General features: G+C 38.7%; 1 protein-coding gene across 6 annotated transcripts in view; it reads left to right on the forward strand.

Moving 5' to 3' along the window:
• The first annotated feature begins 83 nt into the window (after positions 1-83).
• The window catches only part of cpo (couch potato), a 104,527-nt gene continuing 78,887 nt past the window's right edge, over positions 84-25,723 (forward strand). For 2 of the 6 annotated variants that reach the window (XM_069053093.1, XM_069053095.1), the window contains exon 1: positions 85-652. In XM_069053093.1, the coding sequence (XP_068909194.1) occupies positions 581-652 (72 nt within the window). In that variant the 5' untranslated portion in view covers positions 85-580. Of the gene's footprint in view, positions 653-21,336; positions 21,423-25,723 lie in introns of all 6 variants that reach the window. The other 4 variants (XM_069053100.1, XM_069053096.1, XM_069053097.1 and 1 more) reach the window with 3 other exon arrangements.

Consider the following 25,723-nt stretch of genomic DNA (forward strand, 5'->3'; position numbering starts at 1 on the left):
GGCGGCGACGACGGCGGCGTCGGCGGCGTCGGTTCATGGCGCATGAGTATCAAGGTGCGCGCGCGGTGCCAGCTGCCTACCTGTCGGGCGGTGCGGGTGGCAGTCTGAGGCAAGCACTGGCTGCGACACCACCCCTGGCGCCGCCACCGCGATTACAGCACTGCAACACCTACTCACCTGAGTGCCCCACCCCCACCTGATCCTCCGGCTCGGCTCGCCACGACACCGCGCCACAGTCTAGCAGCGACCGCCAGCGGTACCGGAACGGAACCGCAACTCAGACCTCCTCAGCAAACACAACAACAAAGTTGTGCCGCAGTAGTCGGTGTTCGCTCTCTACGACCGTGTTCCGTTGTTCTCAGTGCATGTGCTTCCCGGACCGACGGCAGTTCGACGTGCACGTCGCCGCCCCCGGGACTTACTAGCGTGAATCGTGGAGACCGCCTTCAACACCACGAAGAGAGGCCGGCATCCTCTGGGAGACGACCTGTCCCCTACGCCTGCCGCCACTCCGCCGTCCCTCAAGAGGGCCCGACACGACTCCGAGTCGAGCAGCCCTCTAGCCGCCTCAGACCAGGACATGGAAGCTCCTCTTGGCGTCGCACTCAGTCAAAGCATGGATTCCGTCAACACGAACAACGGTGAGGAGGAGGTGAGTGTCTTCGGCGCAGCCACCATTCCGTCGGGATCGCCTCTTTGGCCCGCGGCCAATGCTTCCTAGCAGACTGCACGTCGCACGCGATGCAGCATGCAGGTGGTGGCGCCCGCCCCACCCTCTCTTGCGTAACCGAGACTCGTTCACCTCTTGGCCGATTCTTCCTCCGACCGATCAAGGTCCGATGATGCGTGCCGGCATAAATAATACACACACAACATCGCAATCAGATGCCGGGTGGGCGTGACTCTCATGCTTCTTCGTGCCCTATTGTTCTCCTGCCACGTTCTTTCCATTACTTTTTCACTCGATGAATCAATTCCATTATACACCAACCCCAAAAAGAAATGACTTTCCCAACAATCGCAACAAGTCCCTCCCTTCCAACCAATTAACCGACCGAAGAAAAACCTCAATCGCACAAGAAAATTCTTTCGTTTCTTCGCGTCACAGTTTCTAGTTTCTACCGTGATTAATTTATTGCAAAGCTCCGACCAAATTCACAAATTCCAATCTACAATAGAATAGAAATTCTCCACTTGTCAAGACGAAATTTTCCTCCAGATCAAATTGCCACATCAGACGGCACCATTCATATTTCAAAGCAGTAATGAAATCAGACGACGACAATAAATAATTTCCTCGGGAGTTCTGATGGGAGCGTTTTGCTTCATCAGTGCCGATAACGATAATGGCACCTCCGTAGATGGCAGCTAGATTACGTTCGATCAAATTCGAATATACGTCCGTTCTATAACAACCGGCGCTGATATGAAAATTATGAGAGTCACGTGGTTCAGCCTGGAAACTTTCAAACTTAGCCAACTTTTCAGTAAGCCGAGTTTTCAATCTCAATTTACCTGCTTACACCCCCAATTAATTTCTCATTTTAATTCGTCCAGACCTGGAATAAACCGCGACCCGCCACGTACGACTCTTCACTCCAATTTCTGGAGAGAAAGTTTCCAGGATGCATTTTTCGCTCGATTTGATCAAAGCGTAAATGTGGATTGTTAACACCGTGAAAGTGAAGAATGAACCGCTGTTACACTTAAGCGAAAAAGAGAACGACTTTTTCTGACACTCCATCCAACAAATTTATTTCAAACGGACCAGAAGCAACACCTGTTTGGGTTGCATTTCTCTGGCAAAGTTATCAAAATAACTTGCTTCCTCTAAATTATAGTAAGTTCATCTCGAGCCGCTGTTGCGGTCATATGACAGCTGCGAATGTAATCACCATCAGTTTGTGTCACCCGAACATATCGTGATGCAGAAGAGAATCACGAAAATCGGACGTTTTGCCACGTTCCAATAAACGACGCCTCTGAACTTACCTTAACAAACGTTAATTGTAGGTCTGTTGGGTCGTATATCAATGCTGATTAATCTCTCATGGTGTGAGATCATTTTTTTAATAGTCCAAAACGGAACAGCGCTACTTGCTTCTATTAATCCGAGAATATACCTTTAGGTCATGAGGAAAAAAATTGGGTTAAAGACTGGTCTGAACTTACCTCACGCAACGTCCGATATACGTTGATATAACGTGTTAACCAGAAGTAATCGGACTAGAATTACATAACTATAAATTATAACTAAGTTTAGCAGTTCCAGCGACTAATTAATAAATAATTTAATAACTGGGCCTTACTGAGTTTCATTTTTGCATTATATCCCATTAACTTACATTCCAGTTGTAGTTGTGATATAATCAATAAGAGTTGTAAAATTCTGAGAGATTGTTTTACAGCGCTATCTACGTCTGTTCATCTTTTTAGGAAGCAATTCCATTATTCTCGACGTTTTCAAATCCAGCAGCTGTTTGGAACTATAATGATTAGTGTCGTTTCGACTCAAGTACTGGTTCAATTCTTTTTACATCTCCTTTGCTGTCACTCCAAGAGAAGAGTAGCTATTATTACGATTGAAGGTTTTACTGATGTTACACGAACAGGACGTGGAATTTCAAGTACCATATCTAAGAAATTTTCGACGTCTATCACGTTCACTTCTAAATCCCGGCAAGTAACAAGACAAATGACATGTTCAACACACGACATGATCTTGATGGCATTCGGTGGTATCTCAGCGAACACACCTACTGCTTTAATGTAGATCCGACACCGAACCGCAACCACTTTCGGTTTCGATCTTTCTTTGAAGCCATGTCCTTGTTTCAGATCACTTCTGCTTCGTGAAATTTTGAAAATTTTGAAATTCAACTTGGTTTTATCGGAAATGGAATCTATGAATTTATGGGCGCCTCTTAGTTAATTTTTTATTTATACAATCTATGAAATACGATCTTCCTAATTTTTTCCGCAGATGTTCTTTTCTTGGTGAAATCTCTTGAGCCTACCTAATTATGTCCATTAATTAAATGTTTTCGAATAACTGTTTCTGTAATTTTAAATTGTCAGTTTTTGCCATCTAAGATTATAATAAACGGTCTTTGTTTTCTTTGTGTGTATTTTGTTCATTTGAAAGTTTGTTGTGTTTTGTTTCTCACTCAAAGGAAACATTAACAGTCTGTTAAAATTTCCTTTAGCTGCAGTATCGGATAATTATTATTAGTCAAGAGCCATCTGAATAACAGGTAGACGCCTCGGTTTGAAGATATTAATTATCAGCTTAATTGAAATTAATTCGTTTTGTACAAGTTACACCGTTCGAACTTTGCTTTATTAGTTAATCTGTTAATTGGAATTCGGCGTCGCTTTCGTGTTCAATTATCGAACATCATTTTTAAGAGCTGGGCCGATGTTTTCATTGTGATTTCTGGTTTATCAAACAACTTTCGGTTGTCACACATCTAATTAAAAATATAGGACACCGGATTTACGTGAAACTGTAAATTAACGAAACCACATGCTGACAAAAACCGCAAGTCGATTGATTTATTCGCATATTTAGGACGATGGAAAAATGCCCATTAAGATGCCGTTCAAATCTTTCTTCACCGCTTAAAATAGGAGTCGTAAATTCGACAAACACCTGTAATTAAACACGATCTTTCTGGGTTGTCTGGGAAAAGAAAATCAACGAAACAAGAAAAAATCTCTGCTCTGAATGCTTTGTGTCGTTTTTTAGATGGCGTGCAGATTACGAAAGTTTTGATTAGAAAGTGTGATGATTTAGCAGTGCATGAAGAAGCAAACAAAGCAGTAAGGATACAGTTACCCGTGAAAAATTAATTAGGATTAATTGAATTCGAGTGGAGGAAAGGAGTCCTGATTTGGGGATCGAGGCGAGGTTATTGCAAAAGCAGAACAAACATGGACAGGATATGCTGAAAAATAAACCAGCTAGATCTCGTACATAAACAACAACAAACTGGGTATTTTTCTGCGAGTGCAAGAAGCGTTTACTGTGACGAGGTCACTAACTTAATGATCGCGTTCTTGGAGGAAAACAATGGTAATAGAAAAATTGTTGCGGGTAGTTTGTCATCCTTTACGGTCGAGATGAGCGCGGCAAAAATGAAGCCACCAGAGACAAAAGAAATTTGACGAAGAGCTAAATCGACCATACCGCTTGCATCCACGAGGCGGATTCCTCCAAGCCGTCGACAAGTTTTGAAATTGTGTTCTTATGGTTACATGCTAAGAAACCAGCAGACCATATCTAGACCAGTTTCCATATGCCGTCACTTCTTTACATACTTGTCTCGAGCAATAAATCGCACACTAGTCGAGACTTACGCACTTTAGAAATTTTTGACCAACGCAGTTGAAAAGTGCGAGCTTGAAATTGTTTCGAGGTTTGCGAACAAAAAGTCGCCAAATCTGCCGCGCAGACTTTGACCCAATTTTGTGTTACCTCGGGGTAGATTTTTTTTAATTATAATTTTAGGCAACTGAAAGCTGCTGTTAGCATCTTCGTGTTTTTGCCGGCGAGCCACCCTCGGTGGAGTTATTAATAAAACTTAACTAGGTTTTTAATTGGATTTTTATATGCAATTTTCTGCCTGTATCGACAGGAGCGTACATTTTTCGACAAGTTCAAACAATACATTTTTTGCGCGTTTATTCCTGCAATTTACCTAATTTGAATACCGATGGAAAAAATCCGATATCAAATTGATTTAAATTTAATTCCGCTGTTACGTAAGCTTTGCAATTTTTTTTTGTTTCACCTAATTTTATCAAGTGTTCGGCTTCAGTGCGCAATAATAGAAGGTGCTGCCGGAAATGACATCAACATTGTCGTTTTAAACGAACCATCCCATGCGACTCTAATTTCTGAATACAATGATGTAGCTAATTTTGGATCTGATATAAACATTTTCATCTTCCGTTGTGTATTTTAAAATGTCATTTTACGGAGACGTCATATTTTCGACATAAAACGGCCGGGATAGAGCCGCTGTCCCTAATACTGTGCACTACCCCATTATAATGAAAATTTTAAAAGGCACTAAACGAGAATTTTACGTTCGCAAAAAGCTACAAATTATCTCGACTTTTCTTTGGTGCCTTCTCAAGAGATAAATGACCGATAGAAATATTCGGGGGAATGTTTACGTTTATGTTTATTACGTAAAAGTCCGACCTGCAGTCAAATTACTTTCGGAATAAATCCAATCTGGCTGCAATTTATGACCTTACTGGTTCAACAACAATAACAGATTTATGAAGCGAACGGGAAATTTCCTAGATTGCACGTGTGCCTTTCTGAAAGAACGAGTAAAAAGTGGTAAGAGACGCGTGGTCCAGCAAGGACGAAATGTGGATTACTAATGAAACTAGAAGCAACGTTTCGCAGAAGTAGACACGTTCTCTTTGTCCATACGTAACAGTAAAAATTTTGTTTCATAACACAGTTGCGTTTCAAGGTTTCTTATCGGTTTTGGGAGGAACCCAGCTTGGCAATTACCAGAGGATATAATTCTAGGGAATCAAGCCGGCAAAAACTGTTTCCGATGTAATTAAATGGTAGCAAAGTCAATTACTGGTTAATTGCGAATGTTTGTAATTCAGATAGAGGAGGTGGTGCAGTTTTTCTTGTGCTAAATAATGACACTTTAATTTGAAAAATTCTCAGTCGCCGCTGGCGTGTTAAATATGGGAAATTCACATTAATTGCGGCCTCGTAAACTATGTTTATTGCGTTTTCATCAAACATGCAAAATATTGTCCTACTCTCTTTGAACGTAACTGTACTCTGTGAAAATCTACTCCGTCATTATGTATATCATTTGCGACTTTCACCGTCCCTGGTCGTAATTATATAATTTTTAAAACAGTCTCAGTCGTTGCATTTGAGAGTGATCGAATGGAAGTTGAAGTTTCCAGTGTGGAAATAGGTCACGTGAGTCTAGTCTCGTTCAGTAATTTTCGCTGGTTTATGATCCTGGCGCAAACAACGTTAAAACAGGCGACTTAAGTGCTTCCGTATTGTCTCTTTTTATCAAAGCTCGCGTCCGGCTAATTTAATTACATTTCTGGAACCATCTGCTCGGTGTCAGCTTTGCTCCTTCCATTTTACACAAGAACGGAGACAGTTCTTACCTCGATTCGGCTCGAAATGAGTGTAAGTCTGCGCCTTAAGGAAGTGACAGCAAAGTGGGTTAGACTAATGCAACTAATTTTTACCACATGTACATCGACCACATTTCATCGATATAAATTATGCAGATTATGGATTAATTTACTTTCTTCGTAATTGATTGGACTTTCTATATAAAGCGAAAAATTTAATTTGCCGTTGAGGGTCTTTAATTATTACTCGCCATCTTCTTTCGGCTCGACCGATGGAAAAAGATGGAATCCGTGTAACGGTTCCATCAGATGGAATAAAATTGGCTTGTGAATAATGAATGAGCAATATCATACTAATGTGACATTCGTAAAATTTCGCATTGAAATGGATAAAGCTCAAACGAACATTTTTCCCCATCTCAAATGCAAAACGTTCGACGACGTCAATTCGGTTGTATCCGCGTAAATTTGGGTGCAAGTGCATTGTTATATTTTATTTTGGGTAGGTTCCAATACACGAGTGGGATATTTGTTTTACTACGACTTGGACAAATGCACTAATCGAAGCACGTGCCGGAGCGGTTGCGTTTTATAGACTAAATTTACTAAACTGTATTGTATTTATAGTCAGTTACGAGGAGAATAAAAAATGTCTATGCAGTCGAACAATAACATTTACACTCTTCGCGAACAGGTGCTCCATTAATTTTACAAGAACCCATAAAGCTCCGCCGTACCTGCTCCAGATCCCTGCAATTCGATCCTCGCAGTGAATTTTTTCGGATGGCGTTAATTGAAACAGACAATGCTAAACGAAAGTAATTCACGAGGCGAACAGGGGAAAAAAGGGGGAAGGACGAGAGGAACGATGTGAATGATAAGAAACACGCGACTAGAACCGGGAACTGAAACAGCTGCCGTAGTGATGAGCAAACTTCTTCTTGTAAACAGTTTCGGTTGCACCGGCGGTGTTAAATAAGCTTTTACCGAATTTCCTTTGACTCCGGGCGAAGTCGTCATTAAGCGTAACGTTGCTCTTTTCCCGATAAAGAAAATTAAAATATGATTAATGGAGTTCGGCCATTGTTGGACGATAAGGCGACCGTAAAACGAACGAAATTCGTGCACCGATCCCATCTACGCGCCCATATTTTTATACACAAATGCATTCGTGAATATTATCAAAATGTTTATGGTGCATATCGTGCAAACAAATATTTTCAAATCGGATTTGCATCATAATAACCACAGGATAAAAAATCTGTACGTTCGAATTTCCCACGCACAAATTTGAATTTGAACTGATTTTCATGATTCACAACGCCGTTTCTTGTCTCGATTTCAAATAAACTTCCCGACACGCTCCAGAATTTTTTTGGTGATATTCAAGTTATGCTGTATGAGCAAAATTGTATGTTTATTTTATATAAAAGTTTTGTGTGCCGTGATAACATCGACCCCAGTTCCGAATTAAGCTCTTTTTTTATCTAAAACCCAATTTGACTGTTGCACGACATATTTTTTCCAGGATTAAAAAGCTTTTTATTTGGGAATCAATTTCTCTTATTTTAATGCCCTATTGTTTCGAGCCGCCTCTGCTCCCCGACTTGATTAAATTACAAAGCCCATAAGACAATAATATTTATAATAATTGTTATCGTTGTCGAGTAAGTGTAAAACATTGAACAATGCATGTGTTCGGTGTTGGTATCGGTAACACCTGCAAGTAGTGCAGGAGTAATTTCATGGCGGGCGATTGCATCTGTTCCTTCAGTAAAATAATAGTGTTAGAATATGCACCGAACTTAATGCAATGGGGTAAATTTTCGTTAGAGACGGGGAGGTTTTAATAATCTTGGAAGGATTGGGGAGCGTTTTGGCGGTAAATACACCGGTGCATAGTCGAAGTCACGTCGGTGTTGTGGGTGTTATTACAAAATAACTTCGCCTACACTTCGTCTGATTAGATATTCGTAAATTAATTATAGAGAGTCCGGGTACCGGGAGACGATAAGGATTTGTGATGTATTGCCGAGAGCTTCCCTACCGTTATAGACGTTATGTATTATTGCAATTACGTTCGCAGCACATCTAATTTCAGTCCATGTTTACTAATAGAGAAACTTGGTCGACCCTTTGAGGACGAGCACATAATAATACACACCGGATCCGGATCTAAGAACACTCAACCGACTGAAATTACAAACCTTAAACGATACACCCAGACGTATGCACATTCGACCCATAAACATTTTACGGTGGTGTCCATCTTGCGCAGTCCACTGTTCTATTTTTGTCAAAATCGTAAAAAGTAGGTCCCGCTGTAGCGCGCCACGGAGAAGATAAACCCGCCATCCAACCCTAGTTTTGGCACGGCGAACGCCAGTTGGTCGGGCCGAAGAACCATGTGCTCGGGGGCAGCTGTCAGCGACCAGGTGAGACGACAGGTTGTTGCCACATATCCGACAGATGCTCCGGGTTCAGATAAACTATTCACGTGGCGCCACTGTCATCCCTTAACGAAGCAACGCGAACTGTTCTAGTTAATTTCTGATCCGGTTTTTATTGCCCCCCGGAGAAATCTACGGTAAAATTTTCCTAAAAACTGCATAAACTACGCGGAGACGGAACTAATAAGAATAAAATTCAAAAGTCATCTTTTTTCTTTATTACAGTTTATAGAAAGTTATAAGTCCGTCTTTCACGCTCGGATACTGATTGCAGAAAAGAGAATTGAATCCATTTTTCAAGTCGACAGAACTCGATTAAAAAATGTATCGGAGTTGCCACTTGGCGAGGGATATCTATGGTTTATAAAGCGTGTCGTGAAAAGACCGCAAACCTTTTCACTTTTATGTGTGCACGGGTCCCATCATGACTGTACAAGATTGCAACGAGAAAGATATAAGAGCGGACGTGAATGTTCCCAACGAAATTAAAAAAAAAAAACTTGTCTGAAGTGGCCAATAAAGGTAGGCGTGCACTAGCTCATATCGTACGCATCGCCGCAACGAATTAATTTTTTTCGTATTTGAATTTCGAGGCGATGAAGTAGAAAATAAACTACATTTTTAACGTAATTGAGATCCAGTACATGTGGGATGATGCATGAAATATCAGTTTATTTTATCACGATCCCACTTCTGATGCGTACCAGACTAGTGGGCGCCCGTCTTAAAGCAACCGTTTGTTTGCCAGCGTCAACAATATTGTTGTCGATTGTTAAATACAAGCGACAGCTCCGACTTTTCCTACATCTCAAGCAAAACCGTGAAATATGTGAACTGAAACGATTTAAAATTTGGAGCATGTCAAAAATTGTATCGCCTGATTGGGTTTCTGTATTCAACTGGGTCACTCGATGGGTTCGGTTATTTTGTGCCATAAATTATAAACACATCAAGGTTTTGTAATAGACTCATTGTTATTGTTATTATTAAATTACCTGTTACAGATTAAATGCCCTTGACATTTCGGTTTATTAGAGAAATAATTTTAAACCGAAACGCAATACATATTTTGTTCGTTCTGCTGGAATTGCCAACAAGCGTTTGTTAAATATTTTTTTCAATTTTTAAAATCGCGGCGAGATTTTTTAAACTGATCAACTTGGTACCGTTAAGCAAGAAACACTTAGCCAAATGGCTAATTTAAATTCAAATCCGCAGAGAAAGTGTCAGCACCGCATAAAATTAAATTTTCAAAAAAAGGGGAACTAGAAATGCAGAAATTTTTGTTTTCATTTTACTTAAGTGAAAATGATACTCCATAAAACGTGTAATACTTAAATCAGATGCAAATAAAATAGACGACTTGACAGGTGATGTCTTGAAAGGATAAGATAAAAAATGCGAAATCTTGTTGGTTTTAATAATTCACCTCGTTGGAAACTTTTTCAGTTTTTTTGCTTTATTTTTTGCAGAAATTGTAATTTACATTCCGGCATCTAAAGTTATTTACTTCGTAAGGCGATTGCGGTTTAATTAAATGCACTACAGTAACAGGTAGTTTGCAGGAATTGTTAGTCTTTGAAAAATTTATTGGACCATGAAGAATCGTTAAAGCAACATTCGAGATCGATAGCAACAGTGGTAACGAAGCAAAGAAATTGGAATTTTATTACATAGTAGTTAGTTTACAATTACATATTTGATTTTACGTTGCGATGAATGACTTTCCGAGCAACGCGATTGCACCATATTTGGTACTTTTGATTAAAATATTATGGCTCCGTTTGGTTATTGTTTATTAAATTTTTCATAGATTTTCGTTATTGAAATATTTATCAAACAGGAACTGTGATTTTTTCGGTGTAAATTTGCGCGATAATGTTCCAGTAAAAATTTTAGTGCTGCGATTCCAAGTTAACGGTTTTATGATTTAAGATTTTAATTTTGAATTGCGCGTCATGGAAGAGGCTCATTTTTCAGTTTTGACGTGAACACGCAGTAAACGGGTAATAATCCAGCGCGATCTGGTGTCGGCATAATTTTATAAAATAGGTTTCACCTGTTTCGATTATGCAACAGTTAATACCCTCATAATTACGTGTCCGCTATTTTAAAAAGGAACAGACGGATCCTGCAGGCTTTATGAATGAAGCGTAAAAATAGGTTAAATCGTTCGAAAATAATCCCGAGCATATCCGGATAGAAATTTTTTCGTTAAAAATAGTCGGCGGAGGAATTCCCTTTGCAATATTAATATTGTTATTTGAAATTTTTGCAATATCTATATTTTTGGGAAATGTTTACGGCTTGCTCCGATGCCTCCGCCAATAAAACGGTTTGATTGGCGCAGGCATTTTTTAATAAAATACGCGTATGGGTCTCAAGGTAAAAATATCCAGAGTGCGGTCCTGGCTCGGTTCGATATCCTGCCACACCTGTTGTATTTTATTAATGCAATGGGAAGGGTACCTGCATCCGGTTCCTATCTATGGCACATGATACGGACAGGAAGCACATTTTGCATGATTTTGTATAATTGTCAACGAAACTCGTTGTGTAAATTTTTACAATTTCCGATAGAAATTAGGGACGTTTCACACGCGTGATTTATTCGGCGTCGACTGAAATCCAAATAAATTTGACGCGTTTATGTCCCGTGAAATATTATTTTTATATGGTTTAGATTTTAAAAATAGCAACGACGTCCCACGTAATATCACTTGGCCGTAATCAATTCCGACTGGAAAATTTGTATATGAATTTATAGTGATCGTTGCCTTCCCGCATTGGACCAGTGCCATGTCTTTTCTGATCCCACTTATATTAATGTCATCACTTAAGTGTACACGAAAACTGACAAAATTTAATTGCCGTTTGCCAGATCGGCACTCCTCTAATTAGCGCAATAATTGATACGGAACTCGGTACCCACCGTTCTAATTGATTGACTATTTTCGCAGATTCCTTCTTCTTACGTACAGAGAGGCGGGGGCAATTAACTGATGAACCCATAACGGCGGGTCACTCACGGGTCATTCATTATTATGTGTAGGCAGCTTAATAAATGAAGTTCCCTGTTAGGACCAGGATGAAAGAGGAACGCAAATTGTACAGATCTCTCGAGCAGAATTTAAACACGAGAACACAAGAAACGAATATTCTGGGAAAATCTTTACAAATTCGTATCAATTCAAACACTTCCTTTCATTCTAATCACCTGATTTATGCTCCTTTCCATCTGTGCTATATTTCATATCCAAAATGTTCCTTTCCCTACACCCATTTTCAGGTAATATTTTTTAAATGGATTCTTCTGCCGTCCCATTCGCTCCAGCAAATTTCAAATCTTTTTCAAAAAATTCCCACTCACGACCGAGATTTATTGGAACAGCGTTCTAACATTTCGTGCAAAAAATTGGCGGACTGACGTTAGATTTGTTCCCTGCGGTCATGCCAATATTGTCAGATTAATTTGTGTTATTTTAGTCGTGGGTTCACCACAATGAAGCGTGCCGACCACATTCTGCCATCAAGCAACTACTAAACCCAGAACCCATCTCGTGTATCTTTGTTGTCGGGCTTGCAGTTGTCGTCATAATGACTGGAATTTTCAATACATCAACGTAACGTGAGGTTAATTTAATTGGACGACCTGTTGATGGATGACAATTGTTTAATCTGGACACAAGTCAAATGTGTACAGAGTCGGCGAGTTGGTAATTGCATCGCACAAAAATTTTTTTTTGGATTTTAACTTTCTTCTAGTCTTGCTCGAAGAGAACCTTGTACAGTCATGCCTCGTCGAGTGTCGTTTTTGTAATTTGTTGTTGCAAAGTAAAGAAACGAGTACGACCTACATTCTAAATTTCCACCTATTGACGTGTACGATTTTAATTCGGCGTATACGTTGGTGATAATTTTATCGCAAGCTTATGTTAAAAATATGTTGCGATAGTGTTGCGACGCTGGCGGCTTAATAAATTCAAGACAGTTATGCGGACACTGCGTGTACACCATATCCGCAAACAGGAAGTAATATTAACATTAATTTTCCAACGCTGACGTTATTTGCTTTGATTCTAAGAGAAAAATTCAAACTTGCGTCCAGGTTTTTCATTTTTCAAATTTCTGCCTTTGATTAACTTCTTATAAGAGCAAGAGTGGCGTAGCTCTCGTATAAATAAACCTTGTTCCTATATATTATGAAGTTTTCATCCTACATTAACTTACCAAATCAAAAAAGTTTCGAGGCAGCTTCGAACGAGTTAACTGTTGTCGTCGCGCTTTCCGAAGGATTTGTTCTATTCGGGCGAAAGCTCCAACGACAGGACTTCAAAACTTATTTAAATACACAATTTATACTCACCACAGAGCTATCAAACACTCGAATGGCGACGCTTTAATAATGTTTGAACGGCTTTTTAGAAAAACCTACTATTATGAGCGACACACACAAATTAAGCGGTAGTTTTGGTAACCGGAGCCAATAAACTGTCATGTCGACGCTCCCGCTTTGAACTTTCGTCTCAAAACTGACAATAATTTAAATCGAGGGGTACATTTACGAGACAATAAATTTAAAAAACAATATAAAAGCCGATAAAAGTTTCACCTCAGCATCTTTGTTTGGCGGGTGTTGTTCTAGCTCTCAGGACATGACAGTTCCGGATTGCATTTTCAAAAATTTTCTGCCACGGCGTAGTTGACGTGCTTGGTCGCATACAGAATCGGTTTTATTGTGGTTGTAGGTTGGAGTAATTGAATGACTTCGTAAAAATTAAATAAGCTGTGCAGGATCGGTGAATGTGATTCAAGGATATACCCGCAGTCCTCGTTTAAACATGAAATAAATAATTAAAATCCAGTTGCGAACTTGCAGCAATGATTTTACTAATGAACAATTTAATCCGGCGGAAATGCATATAAAATAGTTTCGTAATCGACTGTTGAAATTCTTCAGGTGGCGATTACTTGCATCACGAACAGGAGCCAGTTTATTAAATTCGAATCGATCTAGAGTCGATAATTCGACCATAAATAATGGTGCATTCTGTTCGAGCGCTTTCAATTTCTATGATAACGACCCAGGTAAAAATTAATTCGCTAATTTAAAGTTCGTGCCTCGGTTCACAGTTCCACGTTCTTTGAATTAAGTGCTTTCATAAATCAAAATACTGAAATATTAATCAATATCAAAACGACGCAGTCTTATTCGACGGAAAAAAATGTGGGTCACTTGGACTCATTCAAATTATTTCGATAATATCAATCGGTCCGAAACATTTTGTGAAAATTATTATTTACCCGATTTCTTGGACAAACACGGCATGTTATTTTGTGGTGGCGTTCTGTTAAAAATATCGGAATTAGTTATGGAAATGTACTTGTGTGCATTTGTCGATTATTCATGAGAGTATGCACAGTGGAATGAATTTCAAAATGATTGATCGAGTGAAATTTGTTTGATGCAATTTTTCAATATAAACGTGTTCTGGATAAGTTCACCCTGAAATATTTATTTTTAATTTCGGGTAAAGTGCACTTAATGTATTTGTAATGGCAAGTTAAGTGTATTGCCCGCTGCATTTTCAAAAAATGCCAGAATTGTAAAACACGACAGCGACTTACAAATCTCTCCGGATAATGTATTTTTTGTGTGTGAGTTATATCCTCGAGATCTTTTATATCTCGGTGGGTTATAAATTCCGGACGCAAATTGAATTTATTTTGGAATTTAAAGCACAATACAAAGCGGAGTAATTTTCAAAATTCAATCGTGTGCAATGTCTCTTACGGTTGTGTCATACATAAACTGAAACCACCGGGTTATGAAATATGCAAATTCTCGAACGCTTTACTTTACAATCATGACCTTGCGTTCTAGTTATGTTTGCACACAGAATTGCTTCTTGGAATGTTGTTTATGCGCAAAACGTTCACCTACTTTGGTCTTTTCACGATTGATACATCCCCTGAAAATTGGGCGATTGAAATAATCGTAACGACTATCACTCGTGCCGCAAACAGCGGGATGAAACGAGTGTGCGACTTAATTATTTGCTCGGATAAATGAGTTATAGTTCGAGATTGCTCTTTTTGGGATTGTTGCACGAAGTGGCGTGCGGTATCTCGTTTTTTCTCCACAAATAGGCGTACAATAACTATAAAATCACGTTGCTCAGGTGTTTGTTGATTCTAGTCGTCTTGGCAACAGCACATATTATTCTTGCATAATTTATAGACGTTATTTTGAGCGTAACCAGGATTTTTCGGGTTCTTTTTGGACAGGTACGCTTTCGAGAACAGTCCGCATCATACTCGTATTATTGCAGAAGAAATTTAATAAAGTTAGACGTTTGAAAGAATGTTGTTTCGTTTTACATTTTCAGTAAAGAGGCAAGCAATCTTGCGCGCTTTGACATTTCCGAGATTTCCGGAGGTTGATTCTGTCGGACGCATTTCTCATTTTGCCGGATCCGAATACCTGTAAGTTGTATTAAATTAGAATTCAGCAGGAAACATCTCGGCCCGGCCATCATATTAAATAAAATAAGCCAACTTTGCGACGTCTTAAAGTATTGCCGTAATATCATGTTTGGAGGCATTTAATTTCACCGAGGCACACAAGACGGATATTACGTTGAGTACAATTTCGTAGATGGGACTGGACCGAGAATGTCCCGCTCACGTAAAAGTGCACGTGTTCCGCATCGGACGATGCCAATCTGTGGAAGAGGTCTGATGGGTCAGCGCTCGAAGATGTCGAGTACCAGACGCTCCGGTTCGTGCGACTCGGAAGTGGTTCCCACCGGTACCGCCGTGTCGAAATGTTTTGTTCACGTCGATCGGTCACGAATCGTACCGGCCGAAAGTCGAGCTTGGTCAAGTCGTACCGGAATCGGAGCTTTCACACGAAACCGTTACGTTTCGCGTTTTGCAGCTGTATTACATTTATTATAGCTGCATCTTAAAAGTCATCGGACTTGAAAAATGCGCGTGGTTTAAAAATCGACGGCGGCGTAACGACGCCTTTGCGCTGACGTTAAAAAATCGCTTGTGACTAATGAGTTGGTTTACCTAAGTTGAAACTATTTCCAGAAAGTCGGTCATCTTGCACCGATTCCTATTAACATGTATTTGGTTTTTAGTGGTCGTTTTGATTAATCGCCTAATAAATTTCCGCCGAGACTCGAAAGTAAACACGTTTCCGTGTAAGGTGATTACAGACCAAACAAAAGTGTTTTTACTAAAATTCATATTTGCTCTCGCACGTTTACCCACAATTTTTACCATCGACGGGACGATTGTTTCTATGGTAATAACCCTTGGTTATTGATTCCGTCTTCGGGTTAGCGTGTTTGTTTTGCGACGCTTTTTCAGTCCGCGAACCGACCAGTTGAATGAATCACTCCGTATTTTCGATTGTCATTTGCATGATTAGTAATTGCATTGGATGGTATGTCGATAAGTTGTCGCCGCCTCCGACTGAATATAATAATTCGTTATGAAGGATCGCACGCCAAATTCAGACCATTTTCGATGACATCTGGCCTGACAGCAAAAAACAAAACCGAGACCGTTCGATTGCCGAAAAAACGATTGGATCGTAATCGAGATCATCTCAATAAAACCGTGACAGGTATTCTCGCCAAATTGGACTGTACAATTCATTATCCTTTCAAGTTTTTCGATAAAAAATGATGGAAATTTATTGTGCGATTTTGCCCGAATAGACAAAAAAAACCGACGCGAATGACGTGACTAATGCAAGAACGATGTTGCAATTGATTGCATTGTAGCCTGGTAACGTGTTTTTGTAAAACAATGGAAATGTTAACGTTTTCAAAATAGACTGTGGGCAAGTTATGAATATGCCAAATACACCAGACAATCCTGTTCGTGTTAAAATGATGAAAAAAGAATAAATTGCATTCGCCGAAATAAAATTTCGTACAACTGCACCATTGTCGACGTTTGCGTAATTCTTGCAGCAATGTGCAGCGTTTCGTAATTCGTCGAAGCTAATGAAGTACACGGTTTGGTATCGACTCCGGTGCGGTTTTTGCACTTTTCACGGTAAAAGCGTCTCCGCTCCGGGGATTAACAACACTCGACTTCGCCCGAGTGTGCGCGAGTTTTGAAACATCCATGTTGTGTACATTTCCTCGGTACCAATTGGTAAAAGACGTAAATACTGGTTCGAGACGGGACACAATTGCGGTTGCCGTTAATTGCCCATTTTTCTCTTCGCCGCAGTAATTTTCGTGTGCATCTGATTACAGTAAACAGTTGGAGACCGTTCTTTCCTCCTCAACTCTCCGCAGACGTAATTAGGAACAGTATGATTGTCGGCGATCGTATCGCAGCAGAGCTTATGTAAAAGAAGGGAACCCCAGAAGCTCTCGTTGTTCGATTGCTCCGACTTTTTGCCTCGCCTCGTGATTTATTTAGGTGGCGATGCACTAATTAAAATGTAATCATTAATAAATCGCGCAAAGAAAATTAGAGGGTATTACGAAGACGGCTCTAGTTGGGTCAACATTAATTATTACAATAATAATTCATCAAAAACGTCGTGGTCGCTTAAAGGAAATCGATTTTTCCAGTAATTTATGTGGCTGCATCTGCGACCAGTAAATTAATAAAACTCGGGATTCTTGGCGTGTTTGGTTTTTTAAAAGACGTGGGAGGTTTCGGTCTCGCCGAATTAAATCAAGGGTTGTGTTTCCATTTTCGGTGTTTGATAAGGACGAAAGGAAAGTGATTCCTGTGCAAACACAAGGACTAACTACACACGTGCGCGGCGCGACGAAATTTTCCTGTACATAGTCCGTTTTAATTAAAATCGGCTGTGAGAGGACGGGTTGTGGTGTTTTTTCACGTCGAAAATATTTGGTTTGATTATTAAAGTGTTAGGGGCGTGTGATGTATTATGTGGACTGTTTGGAATTCGGTGGAGGAGTTCCGAGGACACATCGATCGTTTATTTTTCTACGTCGTTGAGAAGACAGATTGCACTTTTCCTACTTGTTCCAAATCTTTTAAAAGCTTAAGCATCACCACAGAATGTATTGCAAAATTCCACATATGTTCAGATCAGGACCCCAAATTTATATCCGTGTGTTTTCTGCCACGTACAGATGCTGAACCTATAAAATTCCTATTTTAATGCACACCGATGATTTACGGCCCAATACTGCCAATTTTTGCATGCTGTGACGGAATATAAACTGATATATCAGTCTGCTTTTTGAAATATTTTTTCTAAATATCTAAAACCATTCGTGAATCTTCTTACATTTAGAAAATTCATCACACACACCACACTTAAGAGACGCGAACGGAATAATAACCCAGAGCTTAGTTTTCTTGTAAGGCATGTTTTTCCGTCGCACAAAGAAATTAAAAAATAACACTTGATGAGAGCTTAATTTGTCTTTTTCTCGGTTGGACCAGACTCGACGTCAGAATGTTGTTCCAGTGGCTCTTTTCAGTGTTTTATCGTGGCTGTGGCTGGAATTTTAATGATACAATGCAGGTGTTACTGCTGAAGACCATGTTACAATCAATATCTGGTTCATCGAATTTATTCTCGTTTCATTTTTGCACATTTAAATGTGTATCGGGGCTGATTAGCTTATTGTCTTCTTTTGTGAAGCGAAGAACTGATTGATAATGATGCGAAAACGGATCCTTTGTCGCTGGAAAAATTGCTTTCCGAAATGTAACCGAAGTCGACTTTCCAAATGACGCACGGAAATGAAAAAAAAAAATCATTTTTTGACGTGTCTGACAAACTTCAAATTGAATTTCTCACACGTATGTGTATTTTATTATGAAGTGGCGTTTCGCCTGATCAGGAAAAGTATTGGGATTCCATCTTTTACAGGGGTATTGGCGTCACGAATTGCCTTTCGATAAACACGTTCCTCGTTTGTCGAACATGAAGATAAATTTAAAATTGTTAATCGTCGCAAGATTTGTATTTGTGTGGAGCATATGGGCGTCGAGTCCTGGAGGATCCGGTGTGTGCTTAAAGCACAACCGATCGTTATAATTCCGTTTGTACGGGAGCGACAGTTATCCTGCTTTAGCGTCCCAGGACGATACACCTGCTTAACTCATCGAATATCGATATCGGTTTAATATGTTTAGCTCGTTAGATATAGAGGAGGATTAGATAGGCCGATAGGTTGTCAAGGTAACGGCACAGGAATGAGCGATGAATGACATTAACGGAAGTTGATCTCTACCGAATTGAGCGCTTGGTTGATCATGTGTGCCATCATTGTTTGTACAGGCCGGATGGAATTTTTTATTATTGTTCCTGTCCAGTGAAGGGCTTACGGAGGGATGACGGATCTCGCGTATTAATCCACTTTTTCATACACATACAGGGGTCAAGTTTGCTAAGCTCTTGGTTAAATAATTTCCAACAAAACCGTTTCTGGTGTCGGTTCAAATAAAATTTTCCCATTTTACGTGTTATGTCCCTTCAAGATTAAAGCGTTTTCAAACAGTGTCAAACAATGAACACAATGAAACATTTTCGGATAGAGATTTCAATTTTTAATTCGTACTTCACCATTGCAAGAACAATTTGACGGCGAAAATTAGACTGAAATTGGTAGAATTTATACGAACACGATGGTAGGGAAAATGGATAAATGGAGAGTTGCTCCAAAACGAAATAGTATTGTTGAATTATTTCTGATTTCTAATTTTACTCCGGTTATTCAAGAGAAATTTTTCATAAAAATTTCCCCTGCTGCAAAAGCCAATTAAAGTATTTTTCAGTAGCAACCGATGCACCAGATTATATTTGTGCCTCGGGCAAACTAAACAGAACAAATAAACCAGAGTTATATAAATTTTATTCAAAGAGATAATGGTAAAATGCATCTCTTGCATCTAAGTAACAAGCAGAATTGTACATATAAGAGGTTAGTTTGCCATATCTGTGATTGTGATTTTTGTTGTTCTGTGACGAGTGTTGAAATCCCTTTTAAATTTTCTTATTTTAATTTTTTCCGCCTTTCGGAAAAAGTTTTCTACAGTCCTACACTCGTTTGCCGATCCTTTGGCAAATGGGAAAATTCTGAAAGCCGAACGATTTCTAATAAGTATCCAGTTTTTGTCAGATTGTAAAAGTTTTCCGGCAAAAGTTGTCTGGATTTTGTCATGTGCAATTGAGAACTGCGCCTTTCATTTCACCTGTCGGATCATTTCGGCAGATTCTATTGAAAGTTCAAAGAAAGGTGGAAGTCAAAGAATGTCCTTTATTCTGTGACACGAGTTTGTTTTAAAACCGTCTGGATAAACAGAAAAATCCCTTACCTACATCCTCGGAGAAAAAAAAGTGTTGAGCTGACGGCGACGAAATCTCTTTATTAAATTTAAATGTGTGCGCATCTGGAGGAGTGGTTGCTTTATTTTTTAATGAGTGGTAAGGATGAGCAGGTCCGGGAATCCCTGGAGATGCGTTCTTATGTCTACTAACATATTGATTGCGTCAATAGTTCGTTGGGGTAACGGGAGGTTCATTGTTGCGGACACATTCATTGTGATTTGACCGGAAGTTGTCCGCAGAAAGGAAGCACCAGTTGATGTATTCGTTCAACTGTCCACTTTCAAGGATAGAAAGTAAATTGCTGCATGATCTGTCATCCTGCGAGGGCGTGTTGACCTCGTGCCCTCTGATCAACGTTTAATTGTTAATGTTTTGTTTTTAATATGTTATTCGGAGTTCAACCCTCTGGATCCTCCAACTTCCCCATTTAGGAGATTCAGATTACTCCCTCGACGTGCAATAAATTATAAAATTAGAATGTGTATTCTACATTGGTTGGATAATAATTTTCAACTCATTGCCACTTTGAATGTAATTAACAACTGTAAACGATTTTTCGCCTAAAGAAACTCAGTTGTTGCCAACAAACTTGGAAAGTTTCTATTATGTAACTTGTACAGTTCCTGCGTAATCTTATTATTACTGACAAGTACAGCGAGACCCATAAATAACGATTACCGAGATAGTGTTGTCTTAAGAATTTCAAGAAGCTTCAAAGATTTTCAGCACAACACATTTTTTACAACGAATTTGACCTCCTCACAATTTCAGCTTGAAGCTTCTCAACAGGCTTCTCGTTAATATGATTCAGATTTATTAATATTTAAGAATCTTTTAATTAAGGGAGTCCATTTGAAAAGTTTCTTAGCCGCCCACCTGCCGTCAATTTTATTTTCCTTAATATATAAAATCATTCCTGCGATTCACCATTTTTATTTTGAAGTTGTTTATAGAAGTTCAGTTCATCTAATTTGCACATTCTGCAAAAACTTGCAGCTGTACGATCTGTGCATGTGCATTTTTGATCGGTGGTGTCCAATTATAGAGGTACTTAGAGACGGTACATTCGTCATACATCCTAACTTTGACATCCACTTTTTAATTGGATATGTAAGTCAAGCGTATCGCTCATTTGCTCATTGAGTGTGACTTACAAGATTGCCGTACTACTTTAATGATTGACGACGGATTTTATAGTGTGCTAATGAATTGCGTACTTGTTTGTTTATTTGCAATTAAAAATTATAAATAGTGCTACCTGTTAGTGTTGCAAAAGTTGTACAAAAAGTCTGTAAATGTAGCAACTTGGTACGAGTAGTACTTGAAGGTCTTGCCACAGTACAAGCTTTGAAAAATAGCGCTGTGAAATGTCCTATAATGAATTTATTTTTGTTTCAGGTACGTTGCAACAAAAAATCTTTTGATGGTATGTTATTATAACACCGCCCACAATGTCACGTGAAAGGACAACACAATGGCGGCCTGTAAGTAAGCATGAATAATACATTTTTAACTACTTACTACGTACAACCATAATTGCGTCAGTTTACCGTCCTGACCCAATTTATTCAGACGTTAAAAATTAACAAGAGCAACGTCAGCATGAACACGAATTATCAAATGGAAAACAAGTAAATTATCAGTTCCGAGCTTTGAGCTTTCATCGTCTGAAAATTTAAAATGAGTAGTTGAAGGGAAGCGGTTAAACGTTTGATTATTTAAGTCATAATTAACATCCGAAATCAACTGGTCTCGATGAGAAATGTCACCACACAAAGGCCGTTTTTGTCTGGATCAAAATTAACGAGCTTCTATAACAGACCGTTATAATAATAAGACAAAGACATTTTCCGAGTATAAATCTAAGGACAAAGTTTTTCCTTATTAAGTTGCGACGGTCTTTTTTTGTCTCGTCACAAAACTCCAACTATTTATTAACATCAAAGCAATCTGAGCGAAAAATCTAGAGGGATTTTTTAAATAATCTCACTTCCACCAAACATCATCGTTACGATTTCTTGTACACGGTTTTAATAAAGCCGTGAGCAACTCGTACAGCTTCCTTACCATAGAATTCATATTTCGTCGGCTACCTCCCTGCTGAAATTATTTCAGACGCTCTGCCCTTATTCATCCAGGTATCCATACAATAACAAGGACTACGAAATAATTTATGGCGCCGGGGGCGATATTCAATGAAGTAAAGACCACCTTTGCTGTAATATCGCAAAAATTCCTTCCACAAGCGGCAAGGACTGCCGCCACTCGTCGATTTAATTTTTACTCTCGATAAATGTTTGCTTTCGAAGAATGTTCCTCGAAGAGCAAGGAGGTGTTGTGCGCAGGATATTGAGTGGTCCTGGTCTAGACCTTTTGTTTACGTTATCTGCTTAAATGTTTACAACTCGTCACGGTTAATGATGGAGTCTTATCGCGAAACTGTTCGTCATGGTCGGGCAAAAGAGATTAAACGTGGTCGTCGCCTTAATGCGGTAGTTATATGCCGAATAGTGAGGATTGGATGCGAATTTCATTTAGTTAATGGACTAATTTTAAGCCGCGTCCATCACCGTGAAGGGAACAGAATGAAGAGATTGAAACTAATGGTCGAGGTTTTCTTACAGGTTCGACTTGGAAAAAACACCACCAGCTGTTTTAGCGTCGCATTGCACATCCAGTTATGGAATGCAGGCGGCATTGTTTCGAAATTCCTGCGGCGTGCAGGATGTGACCGACGGTCGTGGCAAAAATCTGCGCCACCGTATCCAGTTAATAACGCGATTTTGTGAAATGATGGGTGTTAAATATAGTGCACCAGATAAACATACAGGAGGAATTTCGTTGCTAGATCGGAATGTGTGGCAGAGCCGACGTGTAAACATTTTTCGAAATTTATTCCGAGCATATTTTTATAATACTCATAATTTTGCGATTTTCTTTTTATTAATCGTAAAACGAAATCAACCGCGAAACTGATTGCTTACCTATATTCAAAACGTGCAGCTTAGAATAATATTTATCCTCGCGTAATTTCGAATCCTGCTAACAATAACAATGATATTCCGGCTAATTTTACCCGAAATTCGGACGAGTTCTTCGCCTCGTTGTTATTTTCCAAAGCTGACTCACTCATTCACTTTTTATAAATACTCGAGAATTATAAATAATGTGGGAATATGTGTGATAGCAGCGATTCAAATCTCTTTTTCGTAGGATCAGGCCGTAAGAAATTTTTATTGTGTGCCCGGAACGAGCAAACTACCGTCCCTTTGTGTTCGACTGTTGAGGTACACTTACCAATTATGCACATCCATGCAACAGATATCAAAAGGTTGCCTCGCCCTTTCCGGTATCATTTTCCGAGGCCGTCGATCGTTACATAAATGCAAATTGTCACACGATCTCGATTGCGTCTTGCCCACTGTGTTAGTCATCGTATTTTTCTGGTTCTAATGTGACTGGACAATTATCCAGAGATGTGACGTAATCAGGCGGAGGCTGGAATTAGACCGATAATTGTCAAAAGGATAAGCGCTTTTCGGGATCGACGAGAGGTCAAAGTCATGTCGCAACGGAACAGTATCGGTCAATCAGGTTTCATTTTTGCAACCGTACAATAAGAACAACGAAACTGTTTTTCTGTTTTAACACAATTTCCGGTCAGTGAATGTAATTATTGATTGGAAATTAAGCGCTCCAGGCGTCGTTCTTAACTTATTCGCCTTCGGATCTGTTACTTACCCAAACTTTGGAGTTCCTGATAACATTTTGGTGTGTTAAAAGTCGACACATCTCGCACTGTGCCAATCGTAAAAGATGCTTTTATGAAAAGCACTTAATATTTTTTTCTGATTGAAAACGTGTATTTGTGTAGTGCAATATTCATAAATCAGGCAATTATCGTGTTATTTGATTTTTTATGTCTCTAATCGAACGGATTTATGTTTTGAATTACATGAAAAATGTTAATGTCGTAAAATCGTATTGAGTGCGAAAAAATGAAATGTTTTCTATTTGAAATGTAGAAACGCTGTTTGATCTGTCTTAATCAGAGAATTAGTAAATATGTAGTTGACCACAAATTTTGTTTATTTTCCGTATGTTGTAGCTCATGAAATTTTGTAGCTGTCACTGTTGTCAAGTTTAACTTCCAATTAATCTCCACTTTATGAAAGTTTCCTTGTTTTTATTTTTGTGTTCTATTTTTTTTTTCAAAAGTAACTGACATCCAACGTTTCAAAATGGTTTATTCGACTGAACAAAAGACATTTATGACAGAAAGTTATTTTCACAACGGGTGCAAGATCAAGGGTGAGTGGTTTGTCACCTATCCAAAGTGATATATTATACGAGAGAATTTTTCAAAGCATTCTGGATTAGATTTTTTAGACGCAGATAAAAATGGTGAAAGTTAAAGATAAGCGTCCACTAGCTCGTACTGTACACAATAGACAAATAAAAAAAATCTTATTAATCTATTTCATTTATGTGATGTCGATGATGAGATGAATTATTGAACGCACCTTTAGTTGAAATAATCTGTTGCCTCGATTAATTTGGTGTGTCCGTTGCGTACGATACGGTTTAGTAGAGGCCCACCTTAAGCCGTAATCTCACTCTATTTAAAAAAATTCAATTTGTATTTGAACGTTTATAAAATTAATTAAATTAAAATATAATCAATTAAGAGAGTAGTCTTTGTGCTGTATTAAAAATTAAGTCCATATAAGGATTTTTCTTCAAACAAATTGGAAATATTCATTGGATGTACATATTTAATTATGTGCTGAATTTAGGCAAAACGTTGACTAAACATTTTAGAATTTTGTTAACAATTAATTGTTAAGTTGTGAACACATTTTTACCGTTGTACATATTTGCAGCCTAGATTTGTATAACGTGTATCCTTAACAGTCAAAACATAGAAAGAAAGTTTTCTCACGACACAAATCTCTATATTGCTACAAATGAAACCAGAAATGGTTTAGTTTAATAATTTATAACACATTTGTTGATTTGTTGTAAAATACTACCAAACACGTCCATTTAAGGGTAATAAAATGCGGCGCGCTAAAGGTAAGCGTCCACTAGCCCGCATCGTACGCAACAGAAATTCACTTTCATTCTTCTGATACGATGTGTTGAAACCTTCACCTTCATTAAAATATATACTACATACAATGAGTCATTCGATCCACCAACTGCGTACGGCATAAGCCGTATTCTTACTCCATTTTTGAAAATATGTACGTGATTTTAGAAATATTTATTTAATGGAAGTTGTATGCTAAATGAAAGATGTATTGATTTTATAAAATTATACTGAGTGCGGAAAATGTATTCGATTTCTGCGTGAAGGTTTGTAAATTTTTTTTGGGATAAATATGACTAATATGAAATTTCGAGAAGAGTGTTTGTTATGTCGTAATAGTTAGGTAAGTCCATATAAGGAATTTTCTCCAACAAATTTAGAAATATTCATTTGGTGGATTTGATCTTTGAATTTACATAAAAACTTAGCGAGACATCTTAAATTTTATTATCTACCAATTATTAGTTGTGAACAAATTTGTACCGTTGTATTTACATTTCTACGTATTCTTAACAGTCAAGATATTGAAAAAAATGTAATTTACTCACGGGGTACATTTTCAAAATTACTACAAATGACACTAGAAATGGCTTAGTTTAATAATTTACAACACATTTGTTGTAGAATACCACCAACACCTCTACGTAAGAATAATAAAATGCTGAGGGCTAAAAATAAGCGTCCACTGGCTCG

The sequence above is a fragment of the Tenebrio molitor genome, chromosome 7 (genome assembly GCF_963966145.1).
Source record: "Tenebrio molitor chromosome 7, icTenMoli1.1, whole genome shotgun sequence".
NCBI classification, from domain to species: domain Eukaryota; kingdom Metazoa; phylum Arthropoda; class Insecta; order Coleoptera; family Tenebrionidae; genus Tenebrio; species Tenebrio molitor.